This window comes from Micropterus salmoides, unplaced genomic scaffold (assembly GCF_014851395.1).
Source record: "Micropterus salmoides isolate LMB-PRFRI ecotype aquatic unplaced genomic scaffold, ASM1485139v1 Ms_hic_scaffold_7, whole genome shotgun sequence".
In the NCBI taxonomy this organism is placed as follows: Eukaryota; Metazoa; Chordata; class Actinopteri; order Centrarchiformes; family Centrarchidae; genus Micropterus; species Micropterus salmoides.
In genome coordinates this window covers 17,508,817-17,533,020 of record NW_024044459.1, presented here as the reverse complement: position 1 = coordinate 17,533,020, position 24,204 = coordinate 17,508,817, and the positions used below count along the sequence as shown (strand labels likewise).

The following is a 24,204-nucleotide window of genomic DNA, read 5'->3' as shown; positions in this document are numbered from 1 at the left end:
TGGGAGACACTTTTTCAGTAGTCAAGCTAGCTAACTGGCAGAGATAGTGCCTTGAAACTTGACTTGGACTTCATCTAAATGACTTAAAACATACTGTGCACACTGCCAAGTTGGAGGCCCACAAAACATTGTTGAAATTAGTTACAGAAGCAGGTATGTAGTCACTTTGCGGTTCCACTGGGCTTCTGCCAAACCTTTGTTTCCCAGAGTAATCCAATTGTCCACGGAGGTTTATTTCAATCAATTAAATTATTTCAGCCACTGAGAATCCTTCGCCCAACTCAGCGTCTCACCTCACATTCATTTCATTTTCCATAATCTACTATGACTGCCCCATATAGAGCTGATGCAGACAGAGCTGCACCACATCCAAACCCTGACAGTCATGTCAGAGGTGTTCAGGAGAGGCATGGTAGAGGAGCTGCAGCTAGACTGGGACTGTGTGGCCCGGATCTTCCCCTGCTTGGACCCCCTGCTGCTTTTTCACCGAAACCTCTTTGGAGCGCTGCAGGAACGCAGACAGGCTTCAACCCAATCTGACAACCCCCAAAATTACCTCATCCATCAGATTGGAGATGTATTGCTTCAGCAGGTTGGTGAAGATGGATTAATGCACATAAACCCACACAGATACATGTCTTTAGTCAATGTTTAATGGCGTCTTTCTCAGTTCTCAGATGAAAATGCTGAGAAGATGAAGCAGGTGTACGGAGAGTTCTGCAGCCATCACACTGAGGCCGTCAATGTCTTCAAAGATCTACAGCAACAAAACAAAAAACTCCAAAACTTTGTCAAAGTAAGCACCTGCTTCCAGACCTCTTGTGCTTTTTACGGCTTTTCTTAATCGCTTTGGCACAATTGTCGAATGACTATTAAACTTTGTCAAACTATATAACTATTTATATGAACATTAGGTCAGTTGTTCACATGATGATTCATAATTGCTTTGGCACAAAATACACTGAGAAAGCCTTGCATATCAAAATACTTTGCATTTGTTTGCTATTGAATCATCATTTCTCTCAAATGCAATTAGACACATGTTCATTATGTAAATCCCTACATGCTAAAAAAGAGACCAACAATCACAATAACCTTTCACACATAAGTAAGGGTTTTACTGTAAAATGTCTTGAATGAGCAGGTACTCATTTTGGTGTTAACCTCTCTGCTCACAGCAACAGAGCAACAACTCTCTGGTCAGACGGCGAGAGGTGCCAGAATTCATCCTGCTGGTCACTCAGCGCATCACCAAGTACCCAGTGCTGCTGGAGAGGATATTACTGTACACTCAGGGTACGCCACCTCTACGATACGATGTCCTGTATAGCAAAACACTGGTCTAAATTTTGTAACTTGATTCAGATATGTGCTGCAACATCCCATGTTTCAGGCCAGACTATTACATGAAAAGCATCATCAAAGTGTCATACTAAGTCAAATATTTTTTGCATTGTGAGAGAATATTATCAATTTGGCTTTCTTCTTCTTTAGTGCTATATGGTGTTGCTGTTTTAAAATTCCCTGCTTGAGAATGATATTTGCTTTTTAAAACTTATGTCAGTTAGCAGTCAATGGATAGAGAAAGTGTCTATAAAATTGCTATGTAGGCAGAGCACTGACTTGTGCTAAACACTTCTGCTTTATGTAGAATATATATAAAAAGAGTCTAAATGTCTGAACTTAAAGTAGAATGCTGTCTACTTGAGAAACAGTGTTTTGTACAGGGCAAAAAATTATTTTATTGTGATCTCTCTGTTACCTTTCTCACCCGACAGAGAGAAGTCAGGAACACTCTGACGTGTCAAGTGCCCTGGCTCAGATCCGCGACATCATCGCTGCAGTGGACCTGACTGTAAACAAGTATGAGAAGTTTCAGGAGCTGCAGGAAGTGCTGGCCAGGCTGGAGAATAAGAACTTTGCCAAGCTAAAGAATGGCAAGGTGTTTCGCAAGCAGGACCTGCATAGCAAACACAGGGATCTGCAGCACAAAGGTCTGGTCTACTGGAAGACTGCCACGGGACGTCTAAAGGGTATGTAAGATAATCTGTGCCACAAGATCTTTTGAGTTCAACAGAAACCCAATCTACATGTATTTCTACCCATCCATTTTCAGATACTTTGGCTCTCCTGCTCACAGACGTTCTGGTATTCCTACAAGAGAAAGATCAGCGCTTCATATTTGCTGCTGTGGTAAGTATCGACCTGAAATCAGAGACATCTTGTCCAGCTATCTGTCCATTTATCTCTGTCCTTTAACCCTTCATGGGTTTTATCTGCTTTTTCAGGACCAGAAGCCTCCTGTAATCCCTCTGCAGAAGCTCATTGTTAGAGAAGTAGCTAATGAGGAGAGAGGGATGTTCCTTATCTCCGCCTCCTCAGTGGGACCAGAGATGTATGAAGTTCACACCACCACCAGAGACGAGAGGAATGCGTGGATGAGACACATACGACAAGCTGTAGAGAGGTGTGTGTGTGTTTGTGTGTGAGAATGTGTGTCAAGTCAAGTCTAAGTGTCCCTGCAGGTATGCATATGTTTTGGCTTCTCCCTGGAATCTGTGTGCATGTGTGTGTCTGGTTAATGTGTGTAAGTTACTCATTATCTAACCTACTGGTCTACCTGGCAGTTGCCCTGAAGAAGAGGAGGAGGAGGAGCGAAGTGCTGAGACAGAGGAGGCCAGGAGAGCTGCAGAAGTGAGAGTTCAGAAGATCACCAAGTTCCAAGGTCAGCAAAGACTTCATAATGTTCTCTGATAGAACCATAAACAACAAGAAGTCCTAATCTTAGTGTTTGTTTTGTGTAGAGACACTGTTGGGTCAGGACCAGCGAATCTGCACCAGTCTAGAGGAGAAGTTACAGCTCTATGCTGAGCTCACAGATTTAACCCTCCGCTCACCAGAACCTGTACCACATCGCCATCTGCTGGTACAACCAGACACCGACAGTGAGACACCACGACAGGCCTCCTTGCTGCTCACAGCTGCACTCAGAGAAGGTAAAAAAAAAAATTTAAAACTGGGTGGACTAAAGGGTGTGGGCTGCATGATGATATCAGTTTTGACAAAAATGTTTCACAAGGTTAATCTTAAACAAACTTACTCAGTTTCTTAAAGCTCTTTGTAGATAGCCATAGTACAACACTGGTATTTAACTTTTTTTGTTGCACTTATTGACCTTTTTCACAGCAGACATTTTGACATGTCATGAATGGCTGCATCCCCTTAAGTTTAGCCATTTCTAGGTCCTTGTTTATGTGAATGAATACTGGCTGCGTATGGCTTCCCGGGACACTTAAATTGAATGATCCAATCATTCATTTTATTGCTTAATTTTATTAGGCTTTTCAGTCAAGTCAAAATGTCTGCTATAAAAAGTATTTTGTGGCTGGACCACTCGCACCTTTATCATTCTTATCTGTAGTTGATGAGAGTGGAGACATCATATAATTCCTTAGCTCAGCCCAATTTCAACCTGAACTCTAAACAGTAAAAATAAGAGAAAACTCCTGTGAGGACTTTTAATCAATTGAGATGCAGTTTTTCAAATATATTTCTTTTAATCAGACTGGTGTATTAGACTGACAACCTTTTTTAAAATTTAAATTGAATTACTCTGCAACTATCAATATGAAAAATGCCATAGGAAACAACATAAGTGCAAGTGCAAGTGAATGATTTAATAAAAGTGATTGGGTATGCTGCAGGTTTGTATTATTTTCTTGTTTGGAAAACAAACTTGTTCACAGAATAATCCTGAGTTTTGAATGATATTTGCTTCTTCTGCAGCAGAGAACCTGATCACCATTCTGCAGGCTCGTGATTGCCCGTCTGTGCAAAGTCAGAGCTCTCCTGTCCGAGCACCAGAGGGCTGCAGCTACAACAGCCACGGCAGCAGCATCCAGGAGTCTCCCTCCGAACGTGAGTCACAGATATACACTGTAATTCTGAATGTCAATGTTTGTCCTTTAGTTAACTTTGCTTCCCACATACTACTTGACCTTTACTGATGCGGGTGAGCCACATTGCAGGTAGGGACATTTACTTTGGTCTTTCCTCCTTGTTGATACAGCGGATTATCTGAGCACGCTCAGTGTGAGCTCCACCTCTCTTGCATCAGACAGCGAGCTGACGGGGCTGGACAGCGCGTTGTGGAGCTCTGCTGTCGAGCTGAGAAGAGGAGACACCAAAGGGACACTGTTAAAGGTTAGGAATGTTTGTGGATAAAACAAATATGCATTACTGTTCCCCTGTAATAACACAGTTTTCTGTAGGTGGCAGAGAGCGTCCAGAGTCTGACTCAGCTTCTTTATAGTTTGCAGGTGAGAAAAGATCTTTCAGTATCTGAATTGATTCAGATTCAATAAGCAAAATACTGATTCATCAAAAACTATCCCGACTCTAAATGACAGCGGTTAAGTTATACAGGTAGTAACTGGAGTGTGATCAGGTGTCTCCTCATTGTGTTGGCAGGCTGCCGTAACCCTCCAAGACAGCTGCCATGAAGTCCAGAAACTCCTTCTCCAGGAAGGAGAAAGACCTCAGCTCCGAACCCTCACTTCCCTCCAAAACAGTCTGGTACCAGTCAAAAATTTTATTTTGCTACTGACTTTGTAACATGGATCAATGTTTTGAGAAAGTTAGACTAGAATTCAGTTGCCTCTTGTTGAAATACACAATAAAGATTAAACCAGTTTCTGTTGTAACTCAGGAGCAGGAGAAGCAGAGAAGTATGGATAAGAAGAAAGAGGAAGTGGAAAAGAAGCGTTCAGAGAAGAAGAAAGAAGAGGTGGATGAGGTGCGGAAACGCCACGTGAAGCTGAAGCAAGAGCAGCAACGCTGGGACAAAGAGTGTCTGACCAGAGAGAAACAACAGGTATGCAGCATGCTGATGTTCTGCTGTCAAAGTAAATAGTAAAAAACACATGAATAGAAATATACAGATAATAAGTAGATTTCAGCAAAATAAAAAAATTAAGGCTGTCACATATCAACAAACCTATGATTTCACCTCCCCCTGATCAGATACTTAGATACGAGCAGATATCAAAAGTTGCCAACTATAAAGAAGCTGAGTCAGACTCTGGACGCTCTCACAATTATTTTGTGGTGAGATGTTGTAACTTCTTTTTTCCTTTGACTGAGTTTCTGCCTGTACGTAAAGCCAACTGGTTTTCTAAACCTTTGCAACACATATACTCTCACATAGCATGTGGTAGCAGTGCATTCAAATTGGCTGAACTGGAGTCTCATACTCAAACACACTCACTGTGGCAGTGTGGCGTAACAATACAGCCGTATACTGCATAAACACAACCGTGCATCTCCCCACAGAACAGTTCTTGGCCCTAGCCTTCAATCCCATCCATTGATACATTTTGTGAAGTACATACGTTATTGGTGTTTTGTTTAGCACTATGCATTATTTATTGATATTTCCATAAGCAAAAACAATCTAACCACTAAGTATAGTTTTAAAGAGTTTTCTATCATGCAGAGAAGAAGGTATTTGGCTAATAAGTAAGTGAGACGCAGTGGAAGACAGCAGCCTCCAACATCTTACACTTTTGTCTCACAATTCTGATGTTTACAACTGTACCGATTTGCACTTGTTGCTTTATCACCACACTTTGCTATCAAACTCAATGCATGGTGATTTTATTACTTGTGCAGATGAGAACAGTTGTTACATTATTTTAGGGTGCATTGATCCCTTTACAATTTCAAATCCAACACTCAGTATGTTTGTAAAGTGTTGCGAGGACATACTGTATCTGAACTTGTTAATCCCAATCACAGTACTGGTAGTGTAGAAATTCTGTCAGAACAGGAAGAAATAATACGTGGCTGAACTCTCTGTGTTTCCAGAGTGAGCAGGAGAGCATGCTGGAGCAGCGAGAGCAGCAGTGCCTCCTGGAGGCCGAGCGTCTGCGCTGTGAGCGCGAGGAGCTGGCAGCTCAGCTGCTGGAGTATCAGCAAAATCTGGACCGACTGAGGGAGGGCCAGAGGATTGTGGAGAGGGAGAAGGAGAAGATTGAAGCCCAGCAGAGGCTATTGCAGAGCTGGAGACACAACCGCCAGAGCAGCCTGCCTGTTACGATACCATTGGATAGATACAAGGTAAGAAAGGGAGTGGGAAGGAGAGACAGGAAGGTGACAGAAAGTACAATAATGAAGAAAAAGAGGAGGTGTGTTGTGAAAAGTTTTTTAAATTAAAACATTGGACACTACTAAGAAATGTCCCTCTGCTTTCCGTGGTTGTTTCAATGTCCCAGGTGGCCGACCACAGCCGCTCTGGCAGCCTGGATGGTAACTGCTCTGTGTACGAGAACGAGGCGGCTTTACTTGCTTCCCTCCAACAGAACCACCTCCACCAGCCCGCCAACAACAACCAGCACCAGAATCTGCTCTCTGTCCCAAGAAAGAACCATGACGGCCCTCTGCACAGCTCCAGCTACACCGCGAACCTTGGCCTCAGTGCCAGCCTCTACAACAGCCTCAACACCCTGCTGAGCCAGGCACACAGCAAACAGCCTCCGGATGGTCTGCCATACCCAAACTACAGTGACAGCCACGGCTGCCCCCGGCCTGTAAATGACTCCATCCACCCCTTAAGCAGAAGGGTCACTTCACAGCCATTAATGACCAACAACAGTAAGTGTACTCATATTCCATTCCATGTATATAATTCTGGAAAGCAAACAAACACATTCAGTCATTTGCAAGTGAGGCTTCACAGTACTTTTTCAACCCAGTTTATGTGACAGTAGAACCTAGCTCATGAAACAGACAGTAAACTGAATTGTGCAATAGTGAATGTGTTTTAGAATAGTGGTATATTGTGGAGGCGGACATGCATCAGTAAGGTATAGTGAGAATATTGGACACATTGATTGTACAAAGTTTTCAGAGAATTCAATGAAACATTTGATTCTACAATGTGCATTCAGGGAAAAATAAGTACCTCCCTCCAAAACAGTTTTTTTCTTAAGCATTTCTGTTGTTCTCCTTCTAGCAGACTTCAGCCTGCCATTGGACAGGCGAACCCTGGGTCCCTGGAGTTCAGAGGTCACAGGTCACAGACTTTATGAGGACGACTACTCCTTGTCTCCCTCTCTTACCCCCCTCCTTACCCCGCAGGCTTACCTCTCTCTTGAAGGACAGAATGGGGAGGAAGCAGGCGAGGAGAACGTTGTTTATCTCTGAGAATCCTCATAGAGAGACCTGCAGTGCAAGCTGTCTTACATATAACTGGACCCACAATAATATATCTGTTGCTTATATGTGTTTGTGTATGTGCGCCTTTGCATCCATCTCAATGTGATGGATTATGTTCATTTTTTAAAAACTGAATATGTAAATAAGGGAATAGTTGCAGGGAGGAAGTATACATAGATATATGTGGCGGCCATTAATCATTCTCTTCCTGCGTGAAGAAACCATTGTGCCTTTTTGCAAACAAATTCTTTGCAAATCAGCTTTTATACTTGTACTCCCTGTGTTTTTACTCCTACTATGGTTCTTTTTAGTATCCGTTGCACTTGTCTGATGGCAGAGGTACCTTTGTGCCCCGAACACTGGGACCGACACTACCAGGACATCTGGACTGAAGTATGGCTGTTATTTTCCCATATGCACTTATAAGAAAATATTTGAGAGCCAAGTCAGCCCTTCCCCAAACTATGTATAAAGTGCTATTATTTCTCCATGTGATCTTTAATAATATTTATAAGGGATTGTGAGCATCTAAAAGTATACTGACATTATTGTATAAATATTAAATATGTGTATAGTTTTATGGAAAGGCTACCTATGCACACTGTGTTGGATGAGGAACTATTCCTGTCATTTTTTTTCTCACTTAAGTGCCAAAGATTTTGTCTGATACTGTAGGTGATTTCTGTAAAGAATAGCTGTTTGATGTTCATCTGCTTTTCTGATAATTTATTGTGTACATTGCTTCATGCAATGTCAACATTAACATTTTGTTTGATATGTGTTCTCTTGTAATCTCTGTAATCAGAGCTGTGATGTGTCATATTAATATTGTGATGTACATAAAACTATTGTGGAAAACATCTGTGTTTCAGTCTGACATTTACACTCCACTCATGAGTTCCACGGAAACGTTATTATGCAATACTCTCACAGTATTTGTGGGCGGGCTGCAATTAATCATTGACTCATGAGACTTTTGGTTAGTGTGTGCATTGAATGGCCAGCCTTTCACTCTGCTTTTGCTTTGATCGTTTGTCTATTGAGAGGATGATAGGTTTCAGAATATCCTTGATAAACCTGCTAAGGTTGTATCTAATATTGTCTGAGGCCCACGGTGGAAGCTGCTTGGATGCTGGTGAGTTTAATTCCTGGTCTCATCTAACATTTTAAAACACCTCAAATGTGTCCTTCAACTTTGCATTCATTGAGTTTCATTGTTTGCTAGTTTGGCAGCCGCCAAGGCCGAACATCAGTCATCTGCGGGCCATCAGTGACAAGCAAAGCCTCTTGGTGAGCTGGTTGGTAAACCACAGTGGCTTAGTGGGTGACTTTTATGAGATCCAGATCGGCCGCACTGAAAACCACACCATTATTTACAATGTGGGTACTGATAGATTTGTTGTCTGGTCTTACTCTGGTGATGCTATGGATAATCACAAACTCCTGTGAAATTCATGTGCTATTTTTGTGTTTAATATTTTTGGTAATTTAGAGAAATGTAAGTGTATTTTCCGCGGATTCAGATGAATACACATGGACATGGACCTCTGATCTGCCTCTAGAGTGTGTCGACCACTCGGTCAGGATACGACATTTCTACAATCAGTCTGTCCCGAGTCCCTGGAGCAACTGGATAACCAACTATAGTGAGATGATGCTAGTCTGATTCTTAATTGTCAATGTCCGTGAGTAAAACTAATCCACAAAATACATTAAAAACAGCTCAGTTTCTTGTCTGCACTGTTTCACTGATAAGATCATGACACATAAGCAAGATAAGATTCTGTTCTCTCGGCAAGAGTCATGCCTCCATCCTTCTTCTTTTCCCTTTCACCAATCTTTATATCTGTATTTCTCAACTGTTGCGGTGCCTGTTGCAGTCATTGCAAATGTCTGTTGCAATGCATGTTCTGCTTGGCCATAATACACTTGGATGGAACATTTTTATTTTTTATAATTTGTGAAGGCAGTATAAAAACAACATTATCTCATTAATGATACATGAGGAATGTGATTGTGAGTGGTTGTCTGTCTATTTGTGGCCCTGCGATGGACTGGCGACCTGTCCAGGGTGTACCCTGCCTTTCGCCCAGTTTAAGCTGGGATTGGCTCCAGCCCCCTGCGACCCTGTACGCAGGATAAGCGGTTGATGATGGATGGATGGATGGATGATACATGAGGTTTTTCACTTGTCTAGAGGGATTTCTAACAGCACCCCTGCTTGTACACTCTGCCGGCCAAATCCTCACGAGACTGTACTCTGTAACTCTGCTCTGTGACCTGTAGAAACCCAGGCTAAGGATAAGACCAAGATCTTTCCGTTCCAGCGGGTGCTGAGAGAGGGTACCAGTGCTATGTTCTGCTGTGTTCCCCCAAGTGGAGTCGATATTACCAGCATGACCTTCAATAACAGCAATTACCCTCTGATCAGCATTGGAGCCAGAGTCAAGGCTATTGCTGTAGACAACCTGACCATCCCAAAAGGAATCTTTAAAGTTTATTCACTCATATGCACAGATACAACAGGCGAGAGCCATCCTGTCTGGAACTACATCAGTTGTATGTTTGAATAATTATTATTTTTATTTACATTCTTTTAATATTATTATTTCAAATGACTTTTACATATATGTGTGTGTGTGTGTGTGTGTGTGTGTGTGTGTGTGTGTGCTGCAGTTCCTCCCCAGAAGCCCAGAAACCTCAGCTGTGTGACCTCAGACATGACAAATGTCACATGCACCTGGGATTCAGGCAGGCAACGACACAAGCACGATCGCAACAAGCAAACACACACTCTCTACATAGAGTAAGCACTGAGGTTTTTTTTGTGGCAGTATTTTTGTATGTACTGGTCCATTATGTGCAGCATATATGAAATGAAGAATGTCTGTGACCAAAACATCAGCTACAGTCAATCACAATTTTGTAAAGAGATTCCTGATGCAGCATATTGTTGTTATTTGTTTAATAAAAGTCAACAATAAGGTTTCAAATATAAAATGGATGTTTAATTAATTTGGCCTCCATGTTCTTCAAACTAAAATACAAAAGTAAACCGTACTCACCTTGATGACACTCTAACTAAACCGAGCTGAAAAGGTTAAGCATATTTGTTCTTAAACAAATAGCCTACCAAACATCCTTTGTCCTTTCTTTGTTGTTATAAAACACAGGAACCAAGCTCCCATCAAATGCAAGCCGTCGTCTTGTACTTTCCAGGCCATCTCACAGTTGGAAGAATACAACATCATGTGGTGGTTAAGGACCAGCTGGGAGAGGAGACAGAGAGCTACAGCTTCAACATCTCTGACAGAGGTCAGAGGTCACGCAAGCATCTAAACAGAATCAGGAATACACACATATATATATATATATATATATATATATATACATATATACACATATATGTTGTTACCGTACACTTTCAGTTTTGTTGTTGAAGGGTTAAAGACTTTAAATACTGTGCTATAGCTTTCATCAGATGTGTGGATTTCATGTGTGTGTTGCTGTTAGTGTTTCCTGTTGTGGAGTGGGAGCGAGTGAGCCCTGGGGTGACAGACACTACTCTGTCCTGGATCGTACAGGGGAACTTGACTCAACTGAACCTCCTCTGTCAGGTCACCACAGACCCAGACAGCAGCACTGAGGTGAATTTAAACTAAAATATTTATATAGCAGAATTGAAAGTTTCTGCAGAATTTTAGTGCATGGTGGGGTTGTTTTTTTTGTGTTTGTTGTTGTTTTTTTACCTTCTGTCTGTGTGTAACAGCTTAGCTGCCATAGTGTGAGTGGTCTCTGCAAAGTCAAACTGGACCATCTGCTTCCCAACACCCGCTACTCAACCAGGGTTCGCTGTTCCGCCAATGGCAGGCTATGGGGAAAATGGACAGAGCCCATGTCCTTCACAACCTGTGAGTACAACAAATTGTGTATTACCAGGATTGTATGCAGGGTGTGGTCAAGTCCAAGTTCATCGCCGTTAAAGACCAAAAATTTCAACCTATCTCAGGACAAGACAGTTGCATGATGTCCATCTTTCTTTATAGATGTATAGATATATATCCTTTATTTTAAATCTGGGGTAGGCAATGTTATATTTGTTGAAATATTTTTGCTGAAAACCTTGTTGTGTGTGCTGGACAGAGAGGACCAGAAAGCAACGCTCAAGTGAAACAGGTTTTATTGAGGGAAAAAGGGGTTGAGGAAGTGGAGGTGAGGGAGAGATGGATGCTGGGGGAACACGGGCACAAGGGACTGAGGAGCAAGTAGGGCAGAGGCAAGGGAGCCCAGGAGCACCAGGGGCCGAGGAGCAGGTGGGACCAAGGAGGCTGAGACAAGGGAACTGGGAGGCACCGGGGGCCGAGGAAGAGAGGAGGCACGGGAGAACTGACCAGGGGGTTTGTGGAAGAGTGTGGTGGCAGGCTGACTGAGGGGAGAGGACAGGTAGGCGAGCCCAGTTGACTCGACGGAAGATGGAGGTGAGTGGACCTGGGGAAAGGAAGACAGACAGGCAGAGAGAGAGAGAGCACACGCAGGGGGAGAGGAGGAGACACAAACAGGCAGGCCAAAACACAAGGGGAAAACAGAATCACAAGAAAAAAGGAGAAATAAACAGGAAACTCACCATCAGCCGGGCTGCCACCACCACAAACCTGCCACCAATCACAAATCAAATAATGTTACATAAAAAGGAAATAAATCAGGTATCTGTGGTTGTCACAGAACTGTAATAAGAATGGCCAATAATTTCATTCAGTTGGAACTGGCTGGCCTCTCTGCCTCTCTACCTACCTGCACACTCTATTGCACATAAAAATGTGTTTGGGGGGAAGCCTGAAGGGAGGGGAAAAGAGTTTTTCAGTTGGTTACTTTCTAGCTGTCTCTTGCTAGTTTCTCCAATGTTGCCTACCACAGCTTTAAGCAGGCAAGAAACAATACAAGCCAACAATTCAAGGTCCTACACATCACAAAGTTGGTTCGACTATAAACTACTGGTAATACTCCAGTCCTACAAAAAGTATGCTGATACTATTGAATGATCTCCCATGCCTGTTATGCCTAAAATAATAACCTTCATGTGCTTTCCTCAGATTTTTTGGTTACCTTGGATGTATGGAGGCAAATAAAACAGCTGTCCGACCCAAACAGTCGTCAACTTACTCTATTATGGACTCCAGTGAGATGCTTAGATTGTCTGTTTACTTAATGTTTTATTTTACATAAATAGCAGTGTAAAACTCTTTGATTGGATTAATTAAGGCATTATATGTCACAGCAGCATGCACCTTTCCTAACTTCTATGACTACCTTTGTTCTCAGCATGTTCCTGGCTCAGCAGCCACGGTGAACATCCAAGGCTACATAGTTCAGTGGTTGCAGGAAGGCCAAAACTGGACAGAGTGGAAGGAGAGTAGACAAACTGAGGCAGAGGTCTCCATTGGTCCAGGACAGTATAATTTCACTGTCCAGGCTGTTGTCCAAATGGGCTCCACCCCACCTGCTCACATCACCATCCCACAGAGGGACGATGGAGGTGAGCAACACATGTGGAATCAGCTGATATTCAACATTCTGAAGTTCAACCTCTGTGACAACAGCAACCTCTAAAATCTAAAGTTTACTTTCGTGAAAATTTTACAGTTTTTGTTGTCGTTAATCAAGCTCTATGAGCTGGAACAGACTTTTGCAAAATGTAGTGTTGGATTAGATGTTGGTAGTGGTCCAGAGCTTGAATTTCTGCCGTTAGATAATCATCATACAGTGACAATTAAATCATATTAAGATTAAGTTTGGGACAAAGATATTTGGTCTAACAGTGAGATGAAAAATAGTTCAGTGGTGGAGATTTTTCCCTGTAGTTGATTTGTTTGTTTATATTGATCTTCGAATTTACCTACACTACCTGTCAAGTTGTACCACAACACACAATCAGCACCACAATCTGAAATATGTTTCTCCATCCAGAAATCCTCCCAGTGGAGAAACGGTTGAGCAGCAGCAAAGCTGCTGGTTTTAATCTGTCCTGGGAAGAGCAGGACACTGCCACCTGTGGCTATACTGTGGAGTGGTGCATTCTGGGAAATGTAGAGAATTGTACTCTGCGATGGATGAAAGTGCCACAGGGAAACAACACATTGTTCTTACCTGCGAGTACGTGTTTTTTTTTTTTATCATTGTTTTCCTTTAGTGGTCTCTGTAAACCTCTCCTTTAAGTTTATCCTATTATGGCATTTATTGTCATTCACCTTTATTTTGCAGGGAATTTCAAAGCAGGTTGTGGGTATACATTTAAGATCTATGGATGCATTGCAAATGAACACAGACTTCTGGAGATACAGACCGGATACTCACAAGAACTCAGTGAGTGTTATTACTCATTAATAAGTTGTACTGAAAATGCATGTCTGTCTTCTAGTACTGTACAAAAGTTTCAGGTAGGGGTGGGAAATGCTGTAAAGTAAGAATGCTTTCAAAAATCGACAACCTAATAGAGTATATTTATCAATTAACAAAATGCAATGTGACTGAAAAGGATAAAAATATAAATTAAATCAATGTTTGCCCTCAAAACAGCATCACTTCTTCTAGGTGCACTTGCACAAAGTCAGAGATTTTGTAGGCATATCGTCAGGTGTATGATTAAACAATTATACCACACAGGTGCTAGTGATCACTAATTCAATTTTTAGGTTGAAACACAATCATTAACTGAAACAGAAACAGCTGTGTAGGAGGATTACAACTAGGCGAGGAACAGCCAAAGTCAGCTAACAAGGTGAGATTTACTGTCAAAAGTCATCCACTATGGCAAGACTGAGCACAGTATTTCTTCATGAAGTTATTTGTCATTTTGCTTGTCTCACAGCTACATGGTAGGGGTGTTTAAGATATTTAAGGTTTAAAGTTCTAAAAGATTTAAAAGGTTTAAAGTTCTAAAAGCTCTAAAGTTCTCCGAACTGGTACCTCAAAAGATAGGGCGGTGAGACACACTGCAGGAGAGGTCTTGAGCACAGGGCCAAGAATTCAACGTTTAATAAGGTGTGCCAGATAAAGTTTTGACACAGGATGTCTTCGTCAGAGGACACCCCCCAGATGTTATCTACTGTATACACAAGACATCATTTTTGGAAGTTGTATTGTTGCTTGAAGTCTGTTGCTTTAATTCTAATTGATTCAATCGGTCTCCCTTCCTCAAAAAATAAGATGCTGTACCGTCCCCGAGTCTGATTGAACCTGTTCAGAGTACTTCCTCGTCTGTGACACTGGAGTGGCATTACAATGAGGATGATCCGGCTCATCCTGCGTTCATCACTGGGTACCTGGTTACAGTGCAGGAAGTAGGATCTTATACGCTCCCGGGTCATGCTACAAGTGGGTGCAGAGGAAAGCTTTCAGTGTTAATAATTCTTGATTTGATCACTAACTTATATACACTTTGTTTTTGCCCCCATTCATCATGAGCTGAACTCAACGATCTAAGACTGCTGCTGAGATAATCCATCCACCTCACAGGTGTGGCTTATCAAGATACGTGTATTTATATATTCTAATTGAAATCTGGCTTAAAATTTTCCAATTTGTACTAGAACCAATAATTCTATATGGTAGCGAAATCTGGGGGCTAAAACTTAATAATGAATTTGACAAATGGGACAAAACAATCATAGAATCTTTCCATACTGAGTTCTGTAAAAGCATCCTGCAAGTGCAGAGAAAGACACCAAATAACCTGTGCAGAGCAGAGCTTGACCAATACCCCCTCCTACTAAAAATACAGAAAAGATCACTTAAATTTTACAATCACTTAAAATCTGTTAACCCCCAGACATATCATCACAAAGCCCTAACATACCAGGAGCTGAAACCAGAGAAGAGTCCCCTCAGCCAGCTGGTCCTGAGGCTCCCAACAGCCTCAGGACAGCAACACCAACTCGAGCAGACCAAAATATATTGAATACTGGAAAGAAACGACCAAAACACAAAGTAAATTACAATGTTATCTGACCCTAAAAAGAGAATTCACACTGGCAAATTACCTGAGTGCAATAAAATGTCCCAAACTAAGAAAAATGTTGACATACAGACTGAGTGAACACAGCCTGGCCACAGAAAAGGGTCACCACAGACAGAACTGGCTACCACAAGAGGAGAGACTCTGCTCCCTGTGTGACAGGGGACAGGTAGAGACAGAGCTGCATTTTCTAACCTCATGCCCCAAATATAAAACACTAAGACAAAAACACTTTGCAAACATTTCCCAAATATACCCCGAATTCGAATTCATATCAGACACACAGAAACTCCCCTGTTTACTGGAAGAAATGCCCAAATGTGAAATAATTGCAGCAAAATATGTCTCCTCATGCCATGAAGTGAGGACAACCAGTGGAAACCAGTGATAAAATTTTTTACAGATTTTCAAATTATTATTAATTTGATCGTTTGATATTTTAGTCATTGTTTTGTTTTTACATTTGACACAGATTTTGTTTTTATTTTTTTTTATTTTTTTTAAATTGTCTAAAATGTTTACACACACACACACTTACTGTTTTATTTATTTATTTTATTTTTAAAATATATATATTTTTAAACACACACGCTTACTGTTTTGTTTATATTTTTAATTTTTTTAATATTTTTATTTTTTTAACACACACACGCTTACTGTTTTATTTATTTATTTTAATTTTTAATATTTCTTCGTTTTTGTTTAACACAAACACACATACGCTTTGATTACTTTACGCTTTAATTACTTGTTTAATGAAATGTATGGGGTTGATTATTCTTATGTTGTATGTATGATGCTTTGGCAATATTATTGTTACACATTCATGCCAATAAAGCTAATTTGAATTGAATTGAATTGAATTGATACTGATCAGACAGCATGGGTATTGCACAGGTGTGCCTTAGGCTGGTCACACTAAAAGTCCACAAATGTGCAGTTCAATCAAACAGCAAAATGCCACAGATTTCGCAGGTTTTGAGGGAGCGTGCAATTGACATTACATTAGATCTTTGAGTTCAGCTCATGATGAATGGGGGCAAAAGTGTTTTGTTCAGTGTATCTACTCTAAACAATCATATGTTGACATTTATTTGGAAGTTAGAAGCAATCTCAGATAAACACTGGTTTAAGTCGCTCTTGAGCTTTGATGCATTAGAAATAAGGCATTTATAATCTTGTGTACATCTAGATCTGTTCAATGTGTCAGTGGAACACCCTCGCAGGAAGTCTGTAACCATAGAGAATCTGCAGCAGAACCAAGAGTATACTTTCTCTGTGAGTGCTCTCACTAAGGAGGGGCCTGGACAACCAGCCAGTATCACAATTAGGACCAGAAGCAACTGTGAGCTCCATAACATCCAGTGCACTCAGAGATACAACAATTCAACAATGTTGATTGATTGGACTATTGTTTTTTTTCTCTTTTGACTAAAAGTTCTAAAATTCCAGTACACATACTTGAATTTTACTAGTTGATTGTATAAACTGCTCATCTTTTCCCCTTTCCTCTTGTAGACTCTCCTCACTTGGTCAAGATACTGACTCCCATCTTTTTACTGCTGGGCTGCACCATTCTTCTGTGGCCTCAAAGAAAAATGTGAGTAACTTCATCTTTAAATCTTCATTTAAACATTAAATCCTGCAGAAGACAACCTGGAGCCCTCTCTCCTCCATCTTTTCTGTTCTGCTTCTCCTCCAGTCTGACGAGTTGGCTGAAGGACATATTTGTTTATCCTGCTGGTATGAACATCAACATTCCTGAGTTAGACAGCTTCCTGCATGAGGTATGTACAAACCATTGAAAGAGTCAAATCATGCATAGAGAGGAAACAACTGCTATGTGTTTACCGTAACATACATTTAGTACATGACATGCATGTTTTTTAATCTTTGTTTGGAGAGCATGGAAACTTTAAACTATTTCAACAAACTGAATGTGATGCAGTCTAAAGCATAAACAACACTGTGTTCCCTCCAGAGCGGTTTCAAAAAGTGATTGTTTGCGCTTCACTTATTATAGATTTAGTAATTCTACATATTCATTTGGCTCATAACCTTTTGCATTTTTAAATTCCAGTTACTGGCTGAATTTTCCAGGATAATGTTTTGCAGGTGAATTCAAATAAACCATTAGAAAGCACCTCATCGATCAGCTTCCAAAATAAGTAAAATAAGGTTTTAAGAGCATTAAAGGAAAAATTCTGTTAATCTGCATAATATTTGTATATTTGTTGTCCATTGTGACAAGTGGTCATGATAACATTTTACTCACCACCTCCTTGTAGAAATTTGTGGAGCACAAATTATATATGCAGATTCCTGCAGATTTCCAAAAAACTTAAATTCAACAGAAATAATTTTAACATTTGTCTTTGCATCTGGATGTAAACACAGAAAGCAAATTGCATAGCAAAATAGATCCACATCTGGGCCAATTTACCTGTTACCTGCTTCTGTTAACTGAACGTGTGTAATTATTTTTACAGTATTATAATCCCCTCTGTATGTTTGTACAGACTATTGAGAAGATGCAGTCTCAGAAGGTGGAAGAGTGCAGCAGCTGTAACATTGAGATCTTGAATAACAGACCTCCTCTGAATGAAACAACCGCACGGAGCGACCCTGAACCCAGGAACACAGTGCCCTCTCCTGGTTCTCAGTCCTCTCCTTCAACCTTGCCACTCTCCTGTGTGCTACTCCACACAGATTACTGTCCACAGTCAGTTACAGTGCTCTGGGGTAGGCCAGCCCTTCAACAAACAGCATGCATCACCAACAAGACTTATTTTCAAACCATGGAGATGGGAGATTGGTCTGAGGCACAAGTCATGTTAAATGAAACCAGTGCACCTTCTGAGAGTCTGCAAGAATCATGTAGTGTAATATATGGTTATATATCCAATGATACTTTATAAATAGACTAAGCCCAAAACTTATATATCATATGTTTTACGTCTGACTCAAAAACATAGAGGTCTCTCAAATTTGACGTCCCTGTACTTGTTGGAACAGGTCACTCAGTAAGAGCAGAGAGCTCTACTGACATTTTCTACAGTTATGATTCCCATTTCCAGAAAATTTGCACTTCATCTCCTGACATTTGTTATAACTAATCTTGTATAGTCTCTCCTTGTGCACTTCCAAAGAAATTAGATCTTTGAAAGCCAGACTGTTTTAGTCATTTCAAAGGCATCCAAGGAACTTAGTGAGGTGTGTTCTCACAAGTGCAGCTTCATCAAGAAACACACAGAACCGGTTAATTAAATTAGTACATTAACAATGTGTGAGTGTGATCTTGGTTTTGCTCTGGGTAGAAATCTAGGTTAGAATAAAGAATCACACTGATTGGAAAGTAGTGAAGACAATTTATACGGTTTATTGATTTAAAGTTTAATAAAGCATTTATTAGATGTACTGTAAACAGTTTTTACTCAGCAATTTTCCATTTAAAAAACTCAAGGTTTAGAACATCATCTATGACTGATCATACAAATGATATATCTTGTACAATCCCTGGAGCTGATACATTAAAAGTTGTGTCTCACATTTAAGTATAAAAAGTATATAATATCAACGGTACTAAGGGCAGACATCCAGTAATTAAATCAGAATTTCTACACCATATAAAGCATAATCCTTGGCTCAATGCAATTACCATCCACCCTTTCAGTGTAACTATTGTCACATCTTCCCTGATGTTCTGAAAAAATGCTGATGCACTTAGTTTTTATCAAAGTCAAATGTTTGACTGGATTGCACATTTCAAATGATTAATAGCTGGTATTTTGGTATACACCAACCCACATTCCATGCTCATTACTTAGTTCAACTTCACTGACAGTTGCACAACTGGTTCGGGAAAAGTGTCGTGACATGGCCATGACAAAGTCAGCTACTCAAGTAGCATGTAACAAGCATATTAAGGAGGGTGGTGCAGAATGTGCCCATCCGGCCCGGGTAACCACATAAATGAATGGCATACAAAAGGCCAGTTTTTCATGTCTTCTCTTCTTGATTGTATAGATTCTGGGATTCAGCAGCTTGTGAACGTAATCTGACCTGAGACACACTTATAAAAGAAAACACAGATGAAACACAGAAAACCTTTCCCTTTACACTCACACTGGCACATCATCAATGGTTAATTGCTCGGTTTCATTAAAGTTTCTGCATTAATCCATCCATAGAACTTCATTCCTCATTCCTAAGCCAAGTTAGAAAAACTAAATAAAAGATAGGAAAAAAGAAGTGGTTCAGTCTCTTTTAGAGTTCCACCAAATTGTGACTCTGTCGCTTATGTTAGCATTTGTTTATATTCACATTCCACTAAATGTAAAAAAAAAAAAAAGGAAAAAAGTCCCAGTTTATTACAGAGTCAAATGTCATACAGTAGTTACAACATCGTGAGTGAAGTGAATACACCATGTGGATTTCAAAGAACCCAAGGACCTATTTCTAGATTCCCACAGTAAATGCTGACTGAAGACTTGATTAGATATGATTGGCTGATTGCCCTGAACCCCCTGGCAGCTTTCCAGCTTTCCCCCAAAAAATGTTTAAGAAACAAGGACAGATTAAAATGGATGCAAATGATACCTACTGTGGCCATTATGCACTTTTGAAAATATAAAGAAACACTATGCCAGACATGTTTAAACTGCAAATGTCCATTTGGTGCTGTTGCAAAACATGCAAAAAAAATCTACATACATTAAATATCCCTAAATCTCTGTTCCAGACACACATACACACAGCTTATTGGTCACTGGGGTGAGCTGTGGCCTGAGCTGCCCCAGCCCTCAGTAGTGCAGAGTTCAGAAAAACAAAACAAAAGCAGCACAATCTGACTGGCCAAAACCACATCAACATGGAACTGGGAGTCAACAGGAGCCACCAGCCGGCAGTAAAGCTGAGGGAAACTGCTGATCCACTCAGCTGAGTCCTTTTTGTGGTTTGACCTTTGGATCTATTAGGAGGATCTTCTTCAGTGGCATATTGTCACTGGTGCTTTTCTTTGACTCAGAGCAAAGTCTGCTCTCAGATTTTAGTCCACACCAATAAGATCCAAAATGACCTGCATAACAGAAGCCAGTCTTCACACAGAAGTCCTCTGATGAACCCTTACCCTCACCTTGCCGTGCTTTCTGAAAGGAAAACACGGATGTGTGTGTTTACATGACAACTGTAATAAAACAGTAGCACAATTATATATGTAGTGGAAAGAGTGCCCATCATGTGGGGTGGTTTGTATTTCTCTGATGAGCTGGGATACAAAGTTCAAACATGTGACACTAAAAGGCAGGTGAAAAAGATCACTGTATCAACAAAATCAAAATGAAACTCCAGCAAAATCAAGTTAGGGCTTGTTGTCTGTTCTTTACCGTTGTGGTGGTGACACCATGCACTTCCAGAGAACAGCGTAGAGAGCAAGTATAAAGGCAATGAACACTGTGGCTGCAATTGCACCTAAAAGCACACATACATAAGTTTATTTGCACATGTTAAAACACAACTACACATATGCTAATACATGAGGACACATGCATTCACCAAGTGCAGTGTAGCACTATTCGCAGGGATTACTGCACAATTAATGCGTTTACCTTTTCCTTCATGTTTAGGTGAACGAACCAGTCCCTACACAGAAAACCAAAAACTATGTTTTATACTCATATGCATATCTGTGCTCCTCGTTTTACCATCCCTCTTCACTGTACTGTATTAGCAATAATAATAATAATAATGCTCTACTCTGCAACAACATCTTTTCAGTTCTTTGGGAATTTGTCACTTCCTGTCAGAGACTGTTTCTCTCTTTCAGAGCTCTGCAGATTCTACTATGCCACATTCATATTATTATATTACTGACCATTGCTGACACCTGAGGAATTTCATGGCCCTTTCCAAATGTCTAGTCTGATAAAGTGGGTTTGCGTAGAAGCAAAACTTTGAGATTCAACTCCCAGTTTGGCCCTGCATCTGCATGCTCTCGCAGTGAAACACTTCCACGCATGTACTGATAGGGGCACATTGTAGTCGATGCCCTCCCCAAGCAAACAAAGGCTCCCGAGGTCACCAAAATGCAAACGTTCTCCAGTATAAGGTTCAAATGATAAGCAGGGAGCAGATGTGAGAAGTCACCAAAACACAGAATATACAAATGGACACAGAGACAGAAGTGTATTTCATGGAATAAATCAGGTCTTATAGGGTCTGTAAAGACTTTGGTCTAAGTGGGGCTTACCAGGGATGATTCCACTTGTCCTGGTTGAAGAGCCCTCTGTGCGAGAAGGATGAGTGACAGCTGCAGTTGAACCTTCATAGGGAGGAAAAAAATAGAAATACTTGACAACAATGTTAATATAAAATACTGTATGTATGTTTGTGTTACAATTGTCTGCATAACTGATTCAGAAGACTATATAGGTTTGAAAATGCAATTAAAAATGTCTATGTGAGTCTAAAAGGTAAATGATCTAGCATTTGAATGGCTCATTAATATTGTGCAGGCGCGTGAACAAAGTAATCAAATACACCTTGTCATATATGACCTAAATAGCGCCTGAATGATTGATAAATCCTGGAATATGTGGATTTGGATGCAGCACTTTCATTCCAGCTGTGATGTGCAGTGTTTGCTGCAACTGTGTCAGAGTTGTTGATTCAAATCTGTGGTCATTTTTGAATAGTAGGGTCCTGTACAGTACCGCAGTGTACTACAGTCACTTCTTTGTCAGTATAGGCACTGACCGGTTTGTGATGACCCTCATGTAGATTTCTAAATTATTTAGGTATTTATAGTTAAGGCCCTTGTTTTGTGTGGCACTGTGGTAGTGGACATACATGTAGTTCATCTTTTTGCTTGAAAAACTAAAAATGACAATATAGCAGTGCAGATGCTCACCATTTCTCTGTTGAACTGTGTGTAAAAGATGCCTTGTAAGGAGATCTGCGTCAATCATCTGAAAATGTAGCAAATCATGTGTTTGAACAAACACTGTAGCACTGACAGGACCAGAGATACTGCCACTCCAGCTCAGATACTTCACTCTTTACTCCACTTTACAATTGTTTTTGGACACAGAGAGAAAGAAAGAAAATACGAAGTAACAGGAGGTGCAGGCTATATCAGCAACAGCTTGTGCTTCTTGTAGCAGAAGGACACTTCATGCAGGAAGTCCTACAATGTGGAAAATGTGAGAGCGATTCTGGCAAATAGACTCGTATAGATAAGAAAAATATGCAAGATAAGAATTTCAGCAGCTAACCCACATATTTCCGAAACATTTGCGTCAACAGCCTACACTTCCTGTAGCAGTGTGATAAAACAGCTTCAAGTCCAGGTGAAATCCTTGATGAAATACTAATCACTGGGTCCTGTAAACAAGTAAATCAGTTGTGCGTCAGGGTTTTAGCCGTCGTAAAGTAACGTTAGGACTACATCCACTGTGAGGGGCTCGCTCTTGGATCAACAGACTTGTTTTGGTAGATTGCTACACTTCAGAAAGAGGAAAAGGGCGTCTGTTTTCCTCTAACTTCTTACCTTTGAGCTGTTTCCGTTGTTTATAGCAGTCTTGCTCTTGTTTTTCACATCCGTCCACATTTTTTAGGCTGTGCGGTCAGACTTCATCTGCTCATGCTGTTGTTGTCTTCTCACCTTTTTGCTGCAGGCTGAGACGCGCCTCTCCTGCTGCATTCAAGTGCTTCTTTTGAACTCGTACTTTACAATTAACATGAAAGAACATCGGGCCTGGGGTTAGGCGCTTCAGAATGTGAGGCAGTCAAGTAATGTTGATACACCGGTAAGTGGTCTAAATTCAAGATTTGTTTAGTGCTTTGCACTCCATATTCCATAGGCCAAAACGGATATTTGAATGCACTTACACATGGGCTAACATTTAATAACACCTGTTGTTTGTAACAATTTACAAGTTAAACTAGAACTGCAAGTTGTTGTGGTCCAAGCCTCCCGGCGCAAGCCGCGCCCCCCTGGCCCCGCCGTGGCTAGGGGAGGCCTGGAGAATAAATGACCAGAATTATAAATTAAAGGGGCTTGCGGTTATGGAGATCTGAAATGAATGTATGTCTATGGGAGTGTTATTTGATTTCCAATTAATAGCGCCACCTAGAGGCCGATTAACGCCAAATTTCCCACAGCCCCTCGGAGAGAGCGTGCCAGATAAGGTCCCCGAGTTTGGTGTAGATCAGCCATTGTAAACATCTGACATGACATCCTGTTTTTAGCATTTGCGCAAACATTTGTTAGCTTATAATTGAGACATCAAAATTCCCTCTACAAACCTTTATCGGCTCGTTCCAGAGATGGTCCGTGCCAATCGGACTTCGGCTTCGGAGTAGTTAATTGAAATAGGTTTTTCAGTTTCCGCGATTTATCGAAATGAAAACATCATTGCACAGAGGTCCTATACCATAGGAATCGGCATGATCCCCCAAACAGGTAGACATAAGGTTTATGAATGTGCGATGTAGTGGCGGATAGTTATGAGGCAAAATGTCCTTTGGTTCAAAATCCCATTGAAATTAATGGGATTGTCTGACTGTATTTGAGCTCCAATTATAGCGCCACCTTTTGGCTGAATTGCACGAAATTTTTGAGCTGTCATCAGGGCCCCATGGGGAACAATTGACCCAAATTAGGTATGAATCGGACCTGTGGTTATGGAGATATAAAATGCATGTAAGTCAATGGGAATTTTCGAACGCATGGATATAAGGTTTTTGAAATGCACCTTCATAGACAGGAGTTCCAAGCCTAAACGCGTTGAGCTTGCTTATAGCGCCCCCTACAGGTAGAAGTTTGTGGATTTTGGAGTTACGTGCAGTGGACTGTACCTACCCTATAAGTTTCGCGTCCCTAGCAGTTACCATCTAGGCTGCAGTATGAGTTTTATGCACGGAAGAATAGTCCAACCTATTCAGTTCCTATTAAAATGCGACATTTCCTACACCTGAAG

The 24,204-nt window shown here is 40.9% G+C and overlaps 3 protein-coding genes across 9 annotated transcripts in view; 2 read left to right on the top strand and 1 right to left on the bottom strand.

Annotated features, from left to right (window-relative positions):
• LOC119891489 (rho guanine nucleotide exchange factor 28-like) overlaps window positions 1–8,075 on the top strand; it is a 41,342-nt gene extending 33,267 nt beyond the window's left edge. For all 7 annotated transcript variants that reach the window (XM_038703175.1, XM_038703180.1, XM_038703179.1 and 4 more), the window contains 16 exons: window positions 342–592; window positions 671–796; window positions 1,179–1,296; window positions 1,779–2,033; window positions 2,117–2,193; window positions 2,289–2,467; window positions 2,628–2,725; window positions 2,805–2,996; window positions 3,787–3,918; window positions 4,070–4,203; window positions 4,272–4,319; window positions 4,471–4,575; window positions 4,709–4,873; window positions 5,866–6,117; window positions 6,273–6,651; window positions 7,013–8,075. In XM_038703175.1, coding sequence (XP_038559103.1) covers window positions 342–592; window positions 671–796; window positions 1,179–1,296; window positions 1,779–2,033; window positions 2,117–2,193; window positions 2,289–2,467; window positions 2,628–2,725; window positions 2,805–2,996; window positions 3,787–3,918; window positions 4,070–4,203; window positions 4,272–4,319; window positions 4,471–4,575; window positions 4,709–4,873; window positions 5,866–6,117; window positions 6,273–6,651; window positions 7,013–7,203 — 2,702 coding nt within the window. In that variant the 3' untranslated portion in view covers window positions 7,204–8,075. The remainder of the gene's footprint in view (window positions 1–341; window positions 593–670; window positions 797–1,178; window positions 1,297–1,778; window positions 2,034–2,116; window positions 2,194–2,288; window positions 2,468–2,627; window positions 2,726–2,804; window positions 2,997–3,786; window positions 3,919–4,069; window positions 4,204–4,271; window positions 4,320–4,470; window positions 4,576–4,708; window positions 4,874–5,865; window positions 6,118–6,272; window positions 6,652–7,012) is intronic.
• Window positions 8,076–8,189: 114 nt separating this feature from the next.
• osmr (oncostatin M receptor) lies at window positions 8,190–18,548 on the top strand. The gene is given in 18 exon segments (XM_038703183.1): window positions 8,190–8,350; window positions 8,441–8,595; window positions 8,708–8,861; window positions 9,502–9,774; window positions 9,892–10,021; window positions 10,389–10,462; window positions 10,465–10,530; window positions 10,729–10,862; window positions 10,985–11,126; window positions 12,306–12,391; window positions 12,535–12,748; window positions 13,180–13,365; window positions 13,474–13,575; window positions 14,419–14,586; window positions 16,419–16,571; window positions 16,745–16,826; window positions 16,929–17,013; window positions 17,746–18,548. Coding segments are annotated over 18 exon segments (2,742 nt in total). The 5' UTR covers window positions 8,190–8,211; the 3' UTR covers window positions 18,145–18,548.
• Window positions 18,549–18,603: 55 nt separating this feature from the next.
• Window positions 18,604–23,167, bottom strand: sb:cb288. The gene is made up of 5 exons (XM_038703184.1): window positions 22,773–23,167; window positions 22,134–22,191; window positions 21,474–21,545; window positions 20,611–20,695; window positions 18,604–20,373 (listed from the first exon to the last, which is right to left on the bottom strand). Exons 1-5 carry the CDS (start codon window positions 22,830–22,832, stop codon window positions 20,325–20,327), a joined length of 324 nt encoding a protein of 107 aa, XP_038559112.1. The 5' UTR covers window positions 22,833–23,167; the 3' UTR covers window positions 18,604–20,324.
• Window positions 23,168–24,204: the final 1,037 nt, after the last annotated feature.